Raw genomic sequence first — 17500 nt, 5'->3', positions numbered from 1 at the left:
ACCCAGAGGAGGGGCCTGTGTGGGGGGAGATGGGAGAGGAGGGAGAGGAGCACGGTGAGGCCTGGACCAAACTCCTCAGAGACGGAGTGAACGGCATCACCACAGATACAGACGGTGAGACAGAGAGAGAGGGAGAGAGTCTACGTCAAAGATGAATATGAGAGAGAGAGAGAGAGAGAGAGAGAGAAAGTGTGTGTGTGAGTGTGAGTGTGTGTGTGTGTGTGTGTGTGTGTGTACGTGTGTGTGTGTGTGTGTGTCCTTGATGCCTCACATCTGTACAGTATATGTGTCCTGTGGTGAATGTAATCATGTCATCATACACTAAGCTCCTCCCCCCTCACACTCCCACAGGCTCCATCTACCTCTTCAAAGGACATTCCTACTGGAAGTTTCCCTACCCAGGCTCTGCCCCGGAGGCAGGATACCCTAGATCTCTGGCCACCGATTGGCTGGACTGCCCACACCCCGCCTCGCCGGAGCCAGGCGATCTCTCTCTCTCTCTCTCTCCGCCCACGGAACGGCAAGAGCTTCGTGAGAGATGGGGGGAGGGGAGGGGCGGCCGGAGGAGGGATCCAGACCTGGACACACACAGAAACAGAGATACGGACAGAGAGGGACTGCAGCACTGGCCTTGCATTTGCCTGAATGGAGCAACAGGGGTGGGGTTTGGGCGCATCATAGTTCTCCTGGTGCTGACTCTCCACCCTCTGCTAACTGTGTGATGTTTGGATGCATCCCATAGAGTTAGATGGCACACTCCCCTGAATTAACTGTGATTGTATGGGTAGGGCCATGTAGTCAACTTTCTTTAGCTTCTGTGATTTATGTGGCCGTTGGTGGTTCCACCGACTGTGCTGGAGTGTAGTATCCACTCAGCTCTCGTGTCTCAGGTCAGCTGTTTATTGGCACCAGCGGATGGCTTCATAAACCTGAAAACCATTGACTTTTCTCGACAACACGAACTTATTGAAGAAAAAGTGTTGATCCAATTGGCTGATGCCTTCCCTCAACTCATAGGAAGTTCCACCCTAGTTGACTACATGGCACCCCTCATGCTGTCACAAATGCAATGATTGGGAAAGATAGCAGGTGCCTACTCTATCCATCTTTACGATATGTCCCATTACTCTGCAACGTTCTCCTTCGTTCACCCCTCCGTTCCATTGGCACGGCAGAGGAATCACCACGGCTGCTGTATTTAACAGTGCTAGCACCAACTCAGTCTTCCTCGCTGTGAGTTCTTCAAGGTTCCGCGGCTCCCCGGTTGAGAAACACTGAGCTAGATGCCGTTCGCCAGCTAGCTGCCCTGACAACCAAATGTGACAGCAGCTGGTGAAAGGTGGACGAAGTCGGCACGGTCATTTTTCAGTTTTTGCAGATTATGAAAGTGCAGATTGTAAGCAAATGATGTGTCATCATGTGAAATAATTGAAGAAGTTATGCTTATTTGAATGTTGGTACACCTCAAACTAACTAGAGGAGAAAATAGCCCTGAACCAAAACAAACAAATACAATGGTTTTAGGTGCTCCATCGCTGGTTTCAGATGCTCCAGCGATGCTCCTTCGCTCCATTGCGCTAGCTAGACGGCTGCTCTGCATGTTAAGCACATCACAACATGCTGATAAAACATGAACATGCTACAAACACATAACTACACATTACTACCGTATTTTCCGGCTAATGTTTTAGATAACTTCTTCAGGGGTATAGGAGCAGCATATAGTTGTCACAAGCCCAGAGCGGCCCAGAGCGCCCTCTGTCGGCTGTAGACGGTAATGTTTACTCCTTGGTTCATGTCAGTCCGTATGAAATTATATATTTTGATATATAAGTTGCACCTGACTATAAGTCGCAGGACCAGCCAAACTATGAAATAAAGCGCGACTTATAGTCCGGAAAATACGGTAGATGATCACACAGTACCTAAACAAAATTCAGTTTTTTTCCCCCTCCCCATCGATGGGGTGTTGCCTACGTGCATAGTCTCTACCAAGTAATTTTACTGACTTAAAAGAAACCTTTGTTGGTTGTTCAGCCATCATCTTTTGAATTTCAAGCATCCCTTTCTCTGTGCCAGAATCAGAATTCTTCACTTTTGTTTTTTGTTTGTCTGCTGTTTTGTGTTGTATTTGTTGTTATTGTTTGTATTGTGTTTGATTTGTGATAAAATGTTAATAATAAAAAAAAATGCATATTGTAGGCTTAGGCTATGATAGAGCGTCTCTTCTATCATGTAGCCTATCATTTCATCATTCTCACATTGTGTTTTTGTTAAAAATGGCATGGGATATTGTGTACTGAGAAAAGTGTATATGTGTGTGTGTGTGTGTGTGTGTGTGTGTGTGTGTGTGTGTGTGTGTGTGTGTGTGTGTGAGAGAGAGAGAGAAAAAAAAAGAGCGCTTTTGGCATCAGAACATTTTTGTAGGTAGCCTACTTCTCTAGTTTTGTTGTAGAGCATTATTACTGTAACTTAGTTGGCACTGTATCTCGGATGTGATGCTGCTGTTGCTGCAGTGTGAACTATTGATGGGTATATAGACCAGACCTGGGCATTGTACGGCCCCCGGGCCGCATGCATATGGCTGTATGGCTGTAAGTGTAGGCAATGAGTCCAGTACAGTTGCATTGCTTTTATTTTGAAGGCGACAATTTTATTTTCAATTTACGCATGCGTGACTATGTTATAGATAGATAGACTTTATTTGTCATTGCTACAGTACAGGTACCAAACAACGAAATTTAGGAGGGGAGGCTCCCCTGGTGTTTAGGAAAGGAAAAAGAAACACATTTTGGAAAAAGCATAGATGCATAAAAATCACAAGAAGGTAAGGAGCTGGTTTACATCAATAGAGGCTATGTACACAATCCACTGTACTATACTGCACAGATAGTCAACTAGGGTTGTCATATTTCACAAGAAAGTATTTTTTCACATTATTTTAAAGTGTCACAGTTTGCAGGCATGAAAATGTACATGTTTGTGCCTCAGCACTAGCTGCCATACAATCCGTCCGGACTGTCCTGGGCCCAGAACTTAGGCCTTTTCTGTGTTCAGGGCCTTGACGGCCCTGTGGTAGAAGCTGTCCTTCAGTCTGTTTGTCTTAGCGGCCGGGGTCCTGTACCTCCTGTTCGAGGGCAGCTTGACAAAGTGTTCGTGCCCAGGGTGGGTCGGGTCCTTGGAGATCTTGGAGGCCCTCCTGAGACAGCGTGTTTTGTACAGCTCCTCCAGAGAGGGGAGGGGGGCGCCGGTGATCCTCTGTGCTGTTCTCACGACTCTCTGTAGATCGCTTCTCTCCGCTGCCGTGCAGCTGTGGTACCAGTTGGAGATGCCGAAGGTGAGGATACTCTCCACTGCGCCGTGGTAGAAGGCCACCAGCATCTCCTGCTTGCTGTGTTGTTTCTTGAGGCATCTCAGGGTGTATAGCCGCTGTTGTGCCCTCTTGATGGTGCCTTTAGTGTTGTCCTTCCAGGCCAGGTCATCCCGCATGTTGTGTTGTGTCATGTTATGGCGCTTTTCCACTACCGTGCCGACCCATGCCGTACCGCGTGAGCCCGGTTTGTTTTAATTTCTCCACTGAAAATTTGTTTTCGGAATAAAAGTCTGAAAAAAAAAGTTTATGAATAAAACTCCGAGAAAAAAAAAGGTTCAGAATAAAAGTCCCCCCCCAAAAAAGTTTCTGAATTAAAGTCCCCAAAAAAGAAGTTTCCGAATAAGTCAGAAAAAAAGTTTCAGAATAAAAGTTTACAAATTAAAGTCTTCAAGTTTTGGTCATTGTGTTTGAGGAAACTGTAATTGATTCCTATGCAAATCAGAGACCCTATAAAAACAAAGATATTAATTCCAAAATTACATAAACTATTATGGACTCTTAGGGTTGAAACTTATTGAGTGATTTGTTGATGACATTTTAGCTTTTTAGCTCATTTTAAGTGTCATTGCAAAGGGTATGAATACTTATGCACGAGGTGTTTCAATTTGCAGAAATTTCTAAAAACTTGTTAACAATAGATAACAATGAAATAATAATAAACAACAGATACAGACCAGACACAGAAACGACAAACATATTTTATTACTCAAATCCTTTAATTTCTGCAGCCAGCAGAACTGGGTCTCTGGTTCACTTTAGTGGAGCTGTGTGACATACAGAACATACACAAAATGTATCAGGTAGGCTAACATCAGTCTGATGTGTGTTAGTTGTCTCGCTCCCCTCTTAAGACGATCTATAGATCTGTCACTATATATATGAATATGTATTCATATATATATAATAGATATCAGCATCATCAGCTCATAGATGCATAGATAATAAAAATAAACAATTTGGCAATATTCTATCATCAGAAAACCCATATTTATTTTTTAGCCATTACAGAATACATATCAATATGATATAACAGTGTGTATTCACTCCTATTTCATCTTCTGTAAATACAGTAGGTCTTGGTAGAACAGGCTTCAGTGGAGGAAACTCCAATAATCCCATGCTGTGATTCTGAACAGACTGCAAACGAGGTGCCATGTCTGTCTGATTTAGACAACTTGTCATTTCTTTTGCCAAACAAGAGGACGATGTAGCCTTGCAGAGTACATAAACAGATTACCAGGAGGGTATTCCATCAGTGTCGCTAAAGGAAAATCCAGTCTTATTTTTCTCACGAGACTTATCAAAATAAACCTAGATTTTCTTTTACCGACATTGATGGAATACCCCCCAGGGCCCAATATTTCAAAACATTCAATTTAAATTTAAACACATTAAATTATTTGTTTGCTATCCAGAATCAGATCAAGATGGCTGATCCCCTACATTACTGTCTGCCAGATAGACAAAAAATAAATAATCTACAAAAATAATCTAGATTAAACTAGTTTTTAAATACTGGGCTCAGCAGTTACCAGGGCAGTAGTGTCTGATAGGTGTTTTTTAAAAATAATTTCATTGACTGGGTATGGGATTCCACAAACAAGGTCTAAATCAGTCTCTGATTATGTAAAGGAATTAAATTACAATTCAGAGTGGTTGCAGGTTGACAAGGAGCACATTCTCCCCCCGTATGAAGAGCTGGTTGATGTGACGTGTGTGGACCCTCCCATAGGGCTGGGACCCTTTCTTCTGGAGCCCCTGGTCTCCAGTCTCTGATGCATGGCTCTTTACTGAGACCCCCTGGGCTGTGGGGTCATCCCTCTCAGGGGTCCCCACTATGTCCTTTACTCGTCTGGGGTCTGTTTTGGTATACACTCCCTTAGTATGCCCCTCTCTGCCGTCTCTTCCCCTGGTGTCCTCTCTACTCTGGTCCCCTCCCTGTGTGTCTGTGGTGGGGTGTGGAGGCAGCCTGGTTGGGGTCTGTTTCTGGGTCCCAAGCTGAGTCTGGAGGGTCCTGGTCTTCCCCTTGCCTGTGTGCTTCTTCTCACTTGCACCCTCTTCTGGACATTCCTGGAGTTTTAGCTTATCAAAGAGCTGGGGGAGTGATGGGGGAGATGGGAGTTACAGAGACAACAAGAGATATGAGTCAGTTTGTACGACAACGACTCATACATGTATACAATGATGTACATGGTAGAGTTGGTGTAGCAGTTTATGAGATTGGATGGCTGTTTCTTTGTCAAGAGTGATACAATGTGTGCCTGCCTTTTCCCAAAACCTGAGTCTGGAGGACTACTTCTACTGGATCACAGATTAACTGTTCATTTTCAGTTAGGGGGCCTCTCCCAAGTAACCTACCCGAGTGACAGTGAGGGCTTTCTCATGGTAGAATGCTTCTCCCCGCAGAGGCTCCTTGTATGTCTCATCTACGTCCACCATCGCCTGTCAGGGAGGGAGAAGGAGCTGTGAGACAGGACACTGACATACTGTGGCTACATTAGTAATGTCATGACGGAGCCATGGGGATATTTGCTTGCATCAGATAGGAAAACTGGAGAGCGTGGAGTTGGGGGCCAGGGGACGGACTAGCTCCGACATGACACTTCATATTGTTGAATGAGATGGAGTGTCATCGTAATGGCTTGCCGGAGCTTGGGACTTCATTTAACGATTAGTTACCCTCACCTGATCAGCATTACTACAAAATCAACTTCATATCCGAAGCCACAGTGGAAAACTCAAACATGGCGGTCCACGTTTCTGCATAGTGTGCCGGTAAACCAAAGGATGTTTGGCTAAACCCCATAATTGTAAACATATAAGCGGAAATGCAATTGCAATGTGGATGAAGTTCATTTGTATTAAGTAGCCTTTTGGGCATTTTGTTGATGACGGAGAGTATGTGGATACTTTAAAAACTGGGATAAGTGATGCTGATCAGGTCAGGGCACTTATGGTTGAATTAAGTCCCAAGGTACGACAAGCCATTATGACATGAAATGAAATGTAACGAGAGTGCCGCGTTGGAGCTATGGAAGGACTTACCATGTTCCAGAACTTGTCAAAAGCCACAATGAAGCCAGAGCACACTCCTCGTAGACCCTTAAATGTCCTGATGTGAACCTTCACCCGTATCCTCTCCTCCACACAGCGATGCAACTCCCCTAAAGGACTTCCGGCATGAACTGCACAGACAGGGAGCAGAAAAACAATCTGTTCACTTTGATATCATCAACTGACATAGCCTAATCACAATGTACAGTAGAGCAGCTATGAACACACAACTTATAAGGATAAGGGTAATAATGCAATGCTACTAGTCAAGTCATGTCACATCTAGGCTACAGACAAATGGTTGTAGTAAGTTAGAAAACAATCATGACATACGAGGCATCCTTGTCAGGACATTCTTAGGAGCCTTGTTCCTTCTGGAGTGTCTTGTAGCCCTGCTGCCCTCGCCTTCCTCGGGCACGGCGTTGTGCACCATCAGTTTCCTCAGTCGCTCGATGCGCTCCGGGTCCGCTACGCCCTTCATGGCTTTGCGCTGCTTTTTCTCCACATTCTCCGGCTTCGCTCTGCCCCGGCCTCCCTTGAGGAAGCTCTCATACTCGGCGACGTTGTTGAAGCACTTGATATTAGGGTAGGGTAGAGGCACTGTCGGGGCGTATAAGGCCAGTAGCGGATCAAACTTATCGGAGCTTACATCCAGCTTGGCGTGGAGATCCTCCTCGTCTCCAGCCGTGTCACGATCAGGGTCCGATCCCACAGGCTCCGTAGCGACATTTGGAGCACGTGGACTTGATGGTGCTGCTTTCTCTTCGGTGCCAGTTGTTTTCTCTCCTCTTCTTTCCCTCTCCTCCATGTTTGAAACAACGTTGATGGAGCAGCTATGAATTATGGGGATTTAATAAGTCTCATTCCGTTGATGGCTGTGTTCGAAATGGCATACTAGCATACTCAATTAGTATATACTGCATACTGCTTACTAAATTCATAATACGTATGCCAATACCAGCCGACCGAAAATCTAGTATACATTTCTTGCATACTCAAATTTCACATAATCTACAGTGTGAACGCACTGCATACTCAAAATCTACGTCATATCTAGTATGAGTAGTATGCTAGTATGCCATTCCGAACACAGCCTGAGTCTCCTTCCGTTGATATCTATATTTTGACCACACGAGGGCGCTGATGTGGTTGATTAGAGCCCAACCCGATCAATCCGAAAAAACAAATCGTATCCATTATCATTGATGACTGGAAACATGTTAAACAGTTGCTTCTTCCATGCAATCCCCCTTTGCTTTTTTTTCTTTTTTTTCTTCTGTTAACGACTACTCTTATTCGTTGTTGTTGTTTTTCTTCCCTTAGTGAGGGTCTGTCTGTATCGGTCTCGGAACTCAGGTTGTAAGCGTTTGCTGTACTACGGACCCATATCATTGATGGACTGTTTACGATCAATGGGGAAAACGTGTGTTTATAGCCTGCGATCTAAGCTTGCCATGTCAATACTTCTTCTAAATTCAATTCTAAGTTATACTAGTTTAAGAAGTATTAATCATGAGCCGATAACTATTTGTAAATAGGTGGCGTTGGCTAGCAGTCTTACTTTGTCAGAGACCTGGGCTACTTGAAAGATATAGAGGGCTTTAGAGAGAGAAAGAGGATGAGTAGCTGACTAACCTTACACTGCTTGTGTCCCAAAAGACCCCTGATGTTTATTTGGACGGCGTGCAGAAGACTCCCCGTAGGCCTAACGACATTCATCCTCAAATCAGGAGCCAGTTTCGGTACCAGCGCTAGAATGGCAAAGAGTAAGTTCGAGTACGTCCGCAACTTCGAAACGGATGACACCTGTCTGCGAAACTGTTACATCGTCGTGCGATTGGACGGGCGCAACTTCCACAAGTAAGTAGCCTAGATAAGAATGACATGTGTTAATGTTGTCCTCCAGTCTCCTCGTCACCACCAGGCTGTCTGGGAACGAGACGACCTCACTGTCTAAACTAGTCTATAAAAGAGGTACAAGTGAAGACAACAAAGTCTGAATGTTCCCACTTCAAGGCGTTCCTTTCTCAAGTGCTTTCAGATCAGTGCAGAGGGAGGAGACAAGGAGATGACAACACTGAGATGCCCCCCCTTTAAAAACAGGGTGACATGAGAAGAGTCTAGTCTGTCTTTGTCTTTGAGCTATATGTATTGTAGAGAACTGACTCTTCGTGCCTGTGTGTCTGTAGGTTTTCGGAGCAGCACAACTTTGCCAAGCCCAATGACAACAGAGCCCTGGGCCTGATGACCCGCAGCGCCCGCTCTGTCATGGAAGACATGGATGACGTCATCGTCTCGTACGGACAGAGCGACGAGTTCAGCTTCGTCTTCAAGAGGAGCTCCAATTGGTTCAAGAGAAGAGCCAGGTACGGTAACACCTGCGGAGGATGGTGGAGGCAGAATGGAAAGGAATGAGGAATGGTATCAAACACGTGTGAACTGTCCTCCCATTTCTACCTCCACTGCGGTACCTGAAGCCCAACCTGTCCATTCAAATGTATATCATAGATTCTTTTTCACCGTCTCATAGTATGTTGTTGTGTGTCCATGTTAATGTTTTGTATGTGTGAGAATGGACAGGAATTAAGGGTTTTGAACCCTCTGTCTTTCCTCCCCACCTCTACCTCCTCTCCAACCCTCTCACCTGTCCCTCCCTGCAGTAAGCTGATGACCCATGTGGCCTCCCAGTTCTCCTCCTCATATGTGTTCTACTGGAAGGAATACTTTGGGGAGCAGACCCTCCTCTACCCCCCAGGGTTCGACGGCAGGGTGGTCCTGTATCCTAGCAACCGTAACCTGAAAGATTACTTGAGTTGGAGGCAAGCTGACTGTAAGCACACAGAAGACAATCGTGTACACACACACACACACACACACACACACACACACTATGAAAGTCTGTACGTCAAAAACTGCAGAATGTAAACAAAATTGGAGACACTCGTAATTTTTGGGAAAAGGCATCAGCATTTTGATTGCAAGAAAAAAAGAATGTCATTCAGAATGGCATTTAATGGTCAATTCTAGTCAATTTGTCCTACTTGGAAGCTTTGTAAACCTTGGGCCAAATCAGATTTTTTTTGTAATTAGGCTTCTATGTACATCCTGTTTGTAATGTGTGTGTGTGTGTGTGTGTGTGTGTGTGTGTGTGTGTGTGTGTGTGTGTGTGTGTGTGTGTGTGTGTGTGTGTGTGTTCCTCTCCAGGTCATATCAATAACATGTACAACACAGTGTTTTGGACATTGGTGCAAAAGGGTGGGCTCACCACGACCCAGGCAGAGGATCGCTTAAAGGTGAGAGTGGGATTAGCTAAATAACAACTGTGGACTGTTATCATTCTAACACACACACACACACCAGGGTTTTTCCTGGCTCAAAATGGTACCAGTGGTGTTTGACATCAGGGGAGGGGGCCCATGAAGCGGGGCTGTCTGGGGGTCCTTAAATGACCACCAAACACTTAATTTCTTGCATTCTGGTGATTATTATTATAATAACATTTATATGCACCAATTTGTGCCTTTTCTGCATCAATTTATGGTGGAAATGTAATTATTTATGTAAAGGAAAACACAATATTCTATATTGTGATGGAGGCGGCAGCCTCATAATTCTCTATGCAGGAAAACCCCTGCACACACAGGACATGAGTCAGGCCTATAGAATGACCTCAACCAATCACACCTCTCCCACACAGCAATTAGAACAGACTATATTAGATCAGAGGGATGGGGTGGGTGGGGGGGGTAAGATGATAAGAGAGGGTTGTGATTGTGACGGGATGCAACAGTGGTTTAGTATCTAAGTCTCTTCGATGGAGAGAATGAGTCACATGTCAAAAAAAGAGATAGGAGTCCATGATATGAATGAATGGACGATGGAGAGAGAGGATCAAAGAGGAACAAATTCCAGCTCAGAGTTTATCCTTTCACATTTACTTTCTACTGTTCTTTCTCTCTCTCTCTCTCAGGGAACAATGGCTGCAGATAAAAATGAGATATTATTTTCTGAGTTTGATATAAACTACAACAACGAGTCTCTCCTCCATAAGAAGGGCACAACACTCATCTGGGAGAAGGTGAGTGCTTGGGAAACTCATATGCCCATGTCGGCATGGGTTCGAATCCGGCCCATGCCCCGCTGACATGCCCTCTTCTCCTTACTTTCCTGTGTATCTTCACTATCTCTATCCAATAAAATGAAAACGTATGAGTGGGAATTAATAAATCATTTGAATTCAATGACAATTCGGCCTTCTTCAAATGCTGTTAACTCATTTGATCCCTATCACTCATTCCTAGGTGGATGAAACAGTGACCAAACATATTAAACTTCCGAAAGAGGAAGAGAAGGAGGTGTCTGTAGTCCGCTCCAGGAAAAAGGTTCACACCCACCACTGTGACATTATAGGGGACCAGTTCTGGGAGGAACACCCAGACATTCTGGAAGATGACGACTGCTAGTGGAAATGTAACTTTGTCTGATATGAGACGGGACACACAGTGTTTGGAACGTTCTGGTCGGAGTGGACAGATCACTCCCATCGATAGCTGACAGATTATTCAGAGGGACCCTCAAGACACAAGCATCATGACTGAATACACTGGTGCTATTTGCTCATTTAACAAAATGTTTCATTATGATTGCTCTTTTTAACCATTAAACCATGATCATTATGTTTTCTGTTGTTGATGCTTTACAGTTACCAAGAGAACAACCCACAATATCCCTCCGACAAAGTAATCATTGGCCATTCTGCAACGTGTTGAACTCACTGAGATGTAGCATGCCTGCTATTGAGTTAGCATGCAGAGATGGGAGTGTAGGCCAGTTAACTGCTGAGAGCTCTGGCGATCTCACACTGTGAAGAGCATCTGCCTCATCCACAGTGGGCAATCCCTCTCTCTCCCTCTCTCTCTCTCTCTCCCCAACATAGAGGCATGCTGTCATCTTTGTCTGGGGGTGTAAATATCAAATGTCACCATTTCAATACACAAAGGACAATTCTTAGTCTTTGAATATTAATGTTTCAGCCCACGAAGTTCAATATTACAGCAGGTTTCTCGTAAAGAGGAATGGGATAACATCAATATCAATATCTGTCCAATAAATTACAGTCTTGTGGTGCTGCCAGGACTCCATTTAGACCTGGATGAATGTGGCTGCACGCACCCTCGCCACTTCTAAGAATATCAAACTGGCAGTGGGACATATTTAACACACCCTGGCTTCAGTAAGAGTGGATGGTGAATGCTTGCTTGGCATCCTACTGTATGGTGTCTGGGCTTGGTCTTTTAGGGGGTTATTTAAGACCTAGCTCCAGGGAGTTTACATGCAGATTTATTTATAAGTAGTAGTTCTAGCCAGAACCTATACACTATGTTCACTCAATCCACTATATGTGAACCACTGGTTAAGATCACTGTTACCAAGTGCATATTACCATAACAGTAAACTTGCCCAGTAAGAGTCAGCCAAGCACACAGCATGGACATACTGTATGTCCCTCTGCCCACAACCAGTGGGCTGTGCTAAAAAAAAATCGAAGCTCAGCAAACATTTGACAAAATCCACGTCAATATTGTAGTCATAAATTAACATGTTCAACATTTATTTACACTATTGTTATTTCTTTCAATATGGTCAATAGTATGAGAAAGTTGTACGTCTTTGTGGGGTAAATCCATGCTGTGCATTCTTTACCGTTGATGTTGTCTAAATAAGATTGAGTTATTATATATTTATTAAAATATTATATTATATATATGATTATGTTATATAATGTATATATATATTCTTTTACACGAGGACATTCAACCGATTGGAATCTTGCGGCCCAGCATTGCGATCATCTTATTCTGTATTGTAAAATTAGACGGGATGACTGCTGCATTCTTACAGGAGGAGAATATTAACCATCTACAAATCTACAGTAGGCTATGCGACTCGGTGATCATTTGACATATTATGATTATCACAGAACACAATAATAGTGCGTCGAATTGCGATGTCCTCGTGGACGTACGACTATTTCGAGGGAATTGTGATGGACCGAACAATAAAGGACAGACAGACAGTCACCCGTCCCTTCTGCCGTGACGGGCCGCTCTAGGGGAGGGGTTGTGTGAATGAAAGAGATGCTCTGGTGTTCTGTGGAAGCATCCTATAGATAGATACAGAAACGCGATGCTGCTATTGTAAATAAAACAGCCGCGGTACACCGGACCGGACACCGGGAACTGTATACCCGTTGCATGCATTTATTTTAGACTGTGCACAACTGTTTCAGTTGGCAGCTTGCCGGTTTTAGTTTTTTTAGCTTCATTCTTTTAGAATGTGTCCAGGAGTAGGTATAACCCGCTTTGATGTGTGTTATGGTGCTGTACCGTCTGGACTGTGTCTGTATTTCATCTCTTTTCTTTTCTGTGTGGGCTCTACTGTATCTGGGGAAGACGCGTATAACGGTAAGTCATTTTTATTCATTTCGGTAGCCTTATTATAAGGAAACCATTGCATTGATATGTGTATGCGGCTTTAATGATAAATAACTATGGCAACAGCATTTGAACTTTGCATTACGTTGGTTCATGTTTTATTATATATATTATGTGTTAAGTCTGTATTCACAATAATACTAATACTGTATTAGGCCTTAATTCTTATTCATTGTTAATTATATTTAATACGTTTTCCATAATGACAGAACTGTTTCAATCTCTTTTATCTTTACTGCTTCAAAAGAAATTGCTGATCGAAATGGATGTTTTTGTGTGTTTTTATGTATGTATTCAGTTGTCCATAGTTTATTGTAAAAGACAGTAGCCATTTCAATTGTAGCCATTGTAACCATTTCTACTTTTCTACTTGAAGAAAGTTAAACTTTTTCTGTGAGTACATTAGCTCCTTGTCTTTTTCTTACTATAGAGGCATGGCCATTCAAACATGTCTGCCTCTTTGCAGACTACATTAATTAGATATCAATCAATCAATCATTATCTGGTGTCCCCACCTCATATATTTGTCATTCTTGTCTGCAGTGGAGGGGAGGCAGAGCACTCAGAGGAGCAGACTAGATCCCGGCATAGAGAGCTATGAGATTACCTATCCCCAGTGGCTGCAGCCTGCCAGACACAAGAGGTCTTCCAATGGAGAGGAGGTAAGACCCTCTCATCTGATGTCTCATCTGATAGCTCTCTACTGTGCAGGGTGTCCTTTGGCCCCTACGTTCACACCCACTGATTTACAGTATATGATCTCAGGGGAGGCTGGTGGAGGTAGAAATCGGAGGACGGGCTCATTGTAATGCACGGCACAGAGGAATGGGGAATGCTATCAAACACACGCGTGTGTAGCTTCGTTGTTGTTATTGTGTGCTGTGTTGGATACCGTTCCTCATTCCATGCGAATGAGCCTGTCCTCCGATTTCTACCTCCACCAGCCTCCACTGATACTGATCTATAGGGTTTTAAGCCATTAGTCACACCACTTGTATCTTACACTCACTTCTTCTCACTTCTGTTCTGATCCCATTCCCTCCATGTAATCCCACATGGAGAAGATGTTTACAGAACCCCTAATCCCATTGACCATCCTAGTGACTGCATGGCCGTATCAATGCAGTCCAGATGAGTAATCCAGATGTACTGTACCTATGTTTCTTACCAGCGTCCCTCTGAGGCAGACGTCCTGATCACGGCCCAGGGAGAGGAGCTCAGGCTGCACCTACACAAGAACCAGTGAGTCCCTAACATCTCCACAGCCTACAGGCGTTTTGACGACACCATATGTTTTGCACAGATTGCACAGTCAGATGGATAAGGGTCAGTTTCCTTGCAGGGACAGGGAGGGTGGTGGAGGGAGGAAGGGAGGGAGGGAGGTAGGGAGGGAGAGAAGGATGGATGGATGACACCGGATATGTATGCCTAGGGTGGACGCAGGAAGCAAGCTGTTAAGTGGGCGGGGCCGCTGCTCTCTGACAACAGGAGGGTGACAGGAAGAGGCTCCCAGGGCAAACGCTGTCATGGATGACATGACAGGGAGTAGTGTCATGGATGACATGTTGAGACAGGGAGTAGTGTCATGGATGACATGTTGAGACAGGGAGTAGTGTCATGGATGACATATTGAGACAGGGAGTAGTGTCATGGATGACATATTGACAGGGAGTAGTGTCATGGATGACATATTGACAGGGAGTAGTGTCATGGATGACATGTTGAGACAGGGAGTAGTGTCATGGATGACATGTTGAGACAGGGAGTAGTGTCATGGATGACATATTGACAGGGAGTAGTGTCATGGATGACATGTTGAGACAGGGAGTAGTGTCATGGATGACATGTTGAGACAGGGAGTAGTGTCATGGATGACATATTGACAGGGAGTAGTGTCATGGATGTCATATTGAGACAGGGAGTAGTGTCATGGATGACATGTTGAGACAGGGAGTAGTGTCATGGATGTCATGTTGAGACAGGGAGTAGTGTCATGGATGACATATTGACAGGGAGTAGTGTCATGGATGACATGTTGAGACAGGGAGTAGTGTCATGGATGACATGTTGAGACAGGGAGTAGTGTCATGGATGACATGTTGAGACAGGGAGTAGTGTCATGGATGACATGTTGACAGGGTGTAGTGTCATGGATGACATGTTGAGACAGGGAGTAGTGTCATGGATGACATGTTGACAGGGAGTAGTGTCATGGATGTCATGTTGAGACAGGGAGTAGTGTCATGGATGACATGTTGAGACAGGGAGTAGTGTCATGGATGACATGTTGAGACAGGGAGTAGTGTCATGGATGACATTTTGAGACAGGGAGTAGTGTCATGGATGACATATTGACAGGGAGTAGTGTCATGGATGACATGTTGAGACAGGGAGTAGTGTCATGGATGACATGTTGAGACAGGGAGTAGTGTCATGGATGACATGTTGAGACAGGGAGTAGTGTCATGGATGACATGTTGAGACAGGGAGTAGTGTCATGGATGACATGTTGAGACAGGGAGTAGTGTCATGGATGACATGTTGAGACAGGGAGTAGTGTCATGGATGACATGTTGAGACAGGGAGTAGTGTCATGGATGACATGTTGAGACAGGGAGTAGTGTCATGGATGTCATGTTGAGACAGGGAGTAGTGTCATGGATGACATATTGACAGGGAGTAGTGTCATGGATGACATATTGACAGGGAGTAGTGTCATGGATGAGGATTGAATTGTAAAGTTTCATTATCATAGGATCTGAACATACAGGAATTGAATGAATGAATGAATGAATGAATGGTCTTTATTGTCATTGCTATAGTACAGGTACCAAACAACGAAATTTGGGAGGGGTGGCTCCCCTGGTGCTAGGAAAGAAAAAAACAAGAAGGGAAAGGAGCTGGTTTACATAAATAAAGGCTATGTACACTGTCCACTATACTATACTGTACAGATAAGACGACTAGGGTTGTCATATTGCACATAGTGTTATTGCACATTCATTTAAAGTGTCGCAGTTTGCAGGCTTGAAATGTACACATTTGTGCCTCAGCACTACACCTGATTTTTTCAATCCAGCAGCTGCCATCAATCCGTCCAGACTGTCCAGGGCCCAGAACCTAGGTATTTGCTGTGTTCAGGGCCTGGATGGCCCTGGGGTAGAAGCTGAGCTTCAGTCTGTTTCATAATGAGCTTCAGTCTGTTTCATAATGAGCCATTATTGGAGAAGTGGCTGTACCCAACCCGTTTTGAGGACAGCCCCAGCTGCAACACCTAGCCCTGGGACACAGACGCACACACACACACACACACACACACACACACACACACACACACAGACCGTGACTCCGCTGCGTCTGACTGACCGTCCCCCCAGAGAGAAGACCCCCACTCCTCTCAGCAAGGGGTCACACCGTGAGATTACCTTCTGGAGGATTGATTAGCATCAGCGTTAAGGAGTGTGTGTGTGTGTGTGTGTGTGTGTGTGTGTGTGTGTCAGTATTTTTTTGCTGTGATGACACTAGTTTCCTAATGGCTCTAACTGATAATATCCTCACAGGATGACGCAAAAGCGGAAGGTGTCAGTTCTTTAGGAAACAGTTGTTTAGAAACAGTTGTTTAGAAACAGTTTAAACTCCCCCTGGTTGAGATTTTACAGAGCTATTGTAGTATTCGTTAGGAAATTGTGTATTGTGATAGTATGTTATTGCATGTCACTCCAAAGTGTAGACTAGATGTAATTTCTTGAATTCTAGTTGTCGACAGTGTCGATCGACAAAACAATGAACTATAGTTCATTACACACCATTATTATTATTATTACTATTATTATTATTATTATTATTATTATTATTATTATTACAGTTTTTTACGGTCGCTAAGTCACAGTGTTCAATACTGAAGTCACAGAGTCACAACTCGTCATACAATCTGCATTACTAACATGCATGTTGGCCAATCACTTCATTCATGGCTCTAACTGATAATATCCTCACAGGATGACGCAAAAGCGGAAGGTGTCAGTTCTTTAGGAAACAGTTGTTTAGAAACAGTTGTTTAGAAACAGTTTAAACTCCCCCTGAGATTTTACAGAGCTATTGTAGTATTCGTTAGGAAATTGTGTATTGTGATAGTATGTTATTGCATGTCACTCCAAAGTGTAGACTAGATGTAATTTCTTGAATTCTAGTTGTCGACAGTGTCGATCGACAAAACAATGAACTATAGTTCATTACACACCATTATTATTATTATTACTATTACTATTATTATTATTATTATTATTATTATTATTATTATTATTATTATGATTACAGTTTTTTACGGTCACTAAGTCACAGTGTTCAATACTGAAGTCACAGAGTCACAACTCTTCATACAATCTGCATTACTAACATGCATGTTGGCCAATCACTTCATTCATGTCTCAAAAGAAGCTCGTTCAACCATACACTGGCAAAATGTTCACTCAGAAAGCATACACTGTCATTCATAACAGTCTGACCTACAAAACACTAACAACAGGGAGCATTACATAGTTTGAATGATTTTCACAAGAATGAATATTTCATTATAAGA

At 43.8% G+C, this 17500-nt stretch overlaps 4 protein-coding genes across 4 annotated transcripts in view; 3 read left to right on the top strand and 1 right to left on the bottom strand.

Moving 5' to 3' along the window:
- Window positions 1–722, top strand: part of mmp17b (matrix metallopeptidase 17b) — a gene marked incomplete at both ends in the record, with an annotated part of 9806 nt that extends 9084 nt beyond the window's left edge. Inside the window, 2 exons of the mRNA XM_080526951.1 lie at window positions 1–114; window positions 352–722. The exon at window positions 1–114 is cut by the window's left edge and continues 135 nt beyond it. Coding sequence (XP_080383077.1) covers window positions 1–114; window positions 352–722 — 485 coding nt within the window. The remainder of the gene's footprint in view (window positions 115–351) is intronic.
- Window positions 723–5020: 4298 nt separating this feature from the next.
- lsm11 (LSM11, U7 small nuclear RNA associated) lies at window positions 5021–7235 on the bottom strand (the record flags this gene model as incomplete). The annotated part of the gene is made up of 4 exons (XM_080526950.1): window positions 5021–5467; window positions 5732–5815; window positions 6419–6558; window positions 6761–7235. 4 exons carry the CDS (start codon window positions 7233–7235, stop codon window positions 5021–5023), a joined length of 1146 nt encoding a protein of 381 aa, XP_080383076.1.
- Window positions 7236–7896: 661 nt separating this feature from the next.
- Window positions 7897–11065, top strand: thg1l (tRNA-histidine guanylyltransferase 1-like). The gene is made up of 6 exons (XM_080525800.1): window positions 7897–8287; window positions 8617–8793; window positions 9088–9257; window positions 9632–9720; window positions 10398–10505; window positions 10729–11065. The coding sequence occupies exons 1-6, from the start codon at window positions 8094–8096 to the stop codon at window positions 10888–10890; spliced, it is 900 nt and encodes a 299-aa protein (XP_080381926.1). The 5' UTR covers window positions 7897–8093; the 3' UTR covers window positions 10891–11065.
- adam19b (ADAM metallopeptidase domain 19b) overlaps window positions 11018–17500 on the top strand; it is a gene marked incomplete at both ends in the record, with an annotated part of 34111 nt that continues 27628 nt past the window's right edge. The window contains 3 exons of the mRNA XM_080526949.1: window positions 11018–11033; window positions 13465–13583; window positions 14093–14163. Coding sequence (XP_080383075.1) covers window positions 11018–11033; window positions 13465–13583; window positions 14093–14163 — 206 coding nt within the window. The remainder of the gene's footprint in view (window positions 11034–13464; window positions 13584–14092; window positions 14164–17500) is intronic.

This window comes from Nansenia antarctica (assembly GCF_963989245.1).
Source record: "Nansenia antarctica genome assembly, chromosome: 3".
In the NCBI taxonomy this organism is placed as follows: Eukaryota; Metazoa; Chordata; class Actinopteri; order Argentiniformes; family Microstomatidae; genus Nansenia; species Nansenia antarctica.
The sequence above is the reverse complement of the archived record's forward strand: the minus strand, read 5'-3'. Positions and strand labels throughout refer to the sequence as shown.

Coding starts and splice junctions, on each gene's coding strand:
- thg1l (XM_080525800.1), top strand. CDS start 8,094: ATGTTTATTTGGACGGCGTGCAGAAGACTCCCCGTAGGCCTAACGACA. Junction 8,794..9,087: donor TGGTTCAAGAGAAGAGCCAG/GTACGGTAACAC, acceptor CCCTCCCTGCAG/TAAGCTGATGACCCATGTGG. Junction 10,506..10,728: donor CAACACTCATCTGGGAGAAG/GTGAGTGCTTGG, acceptor ACTCATTCCTAG/GTGGATGAAACAGTGACCAA.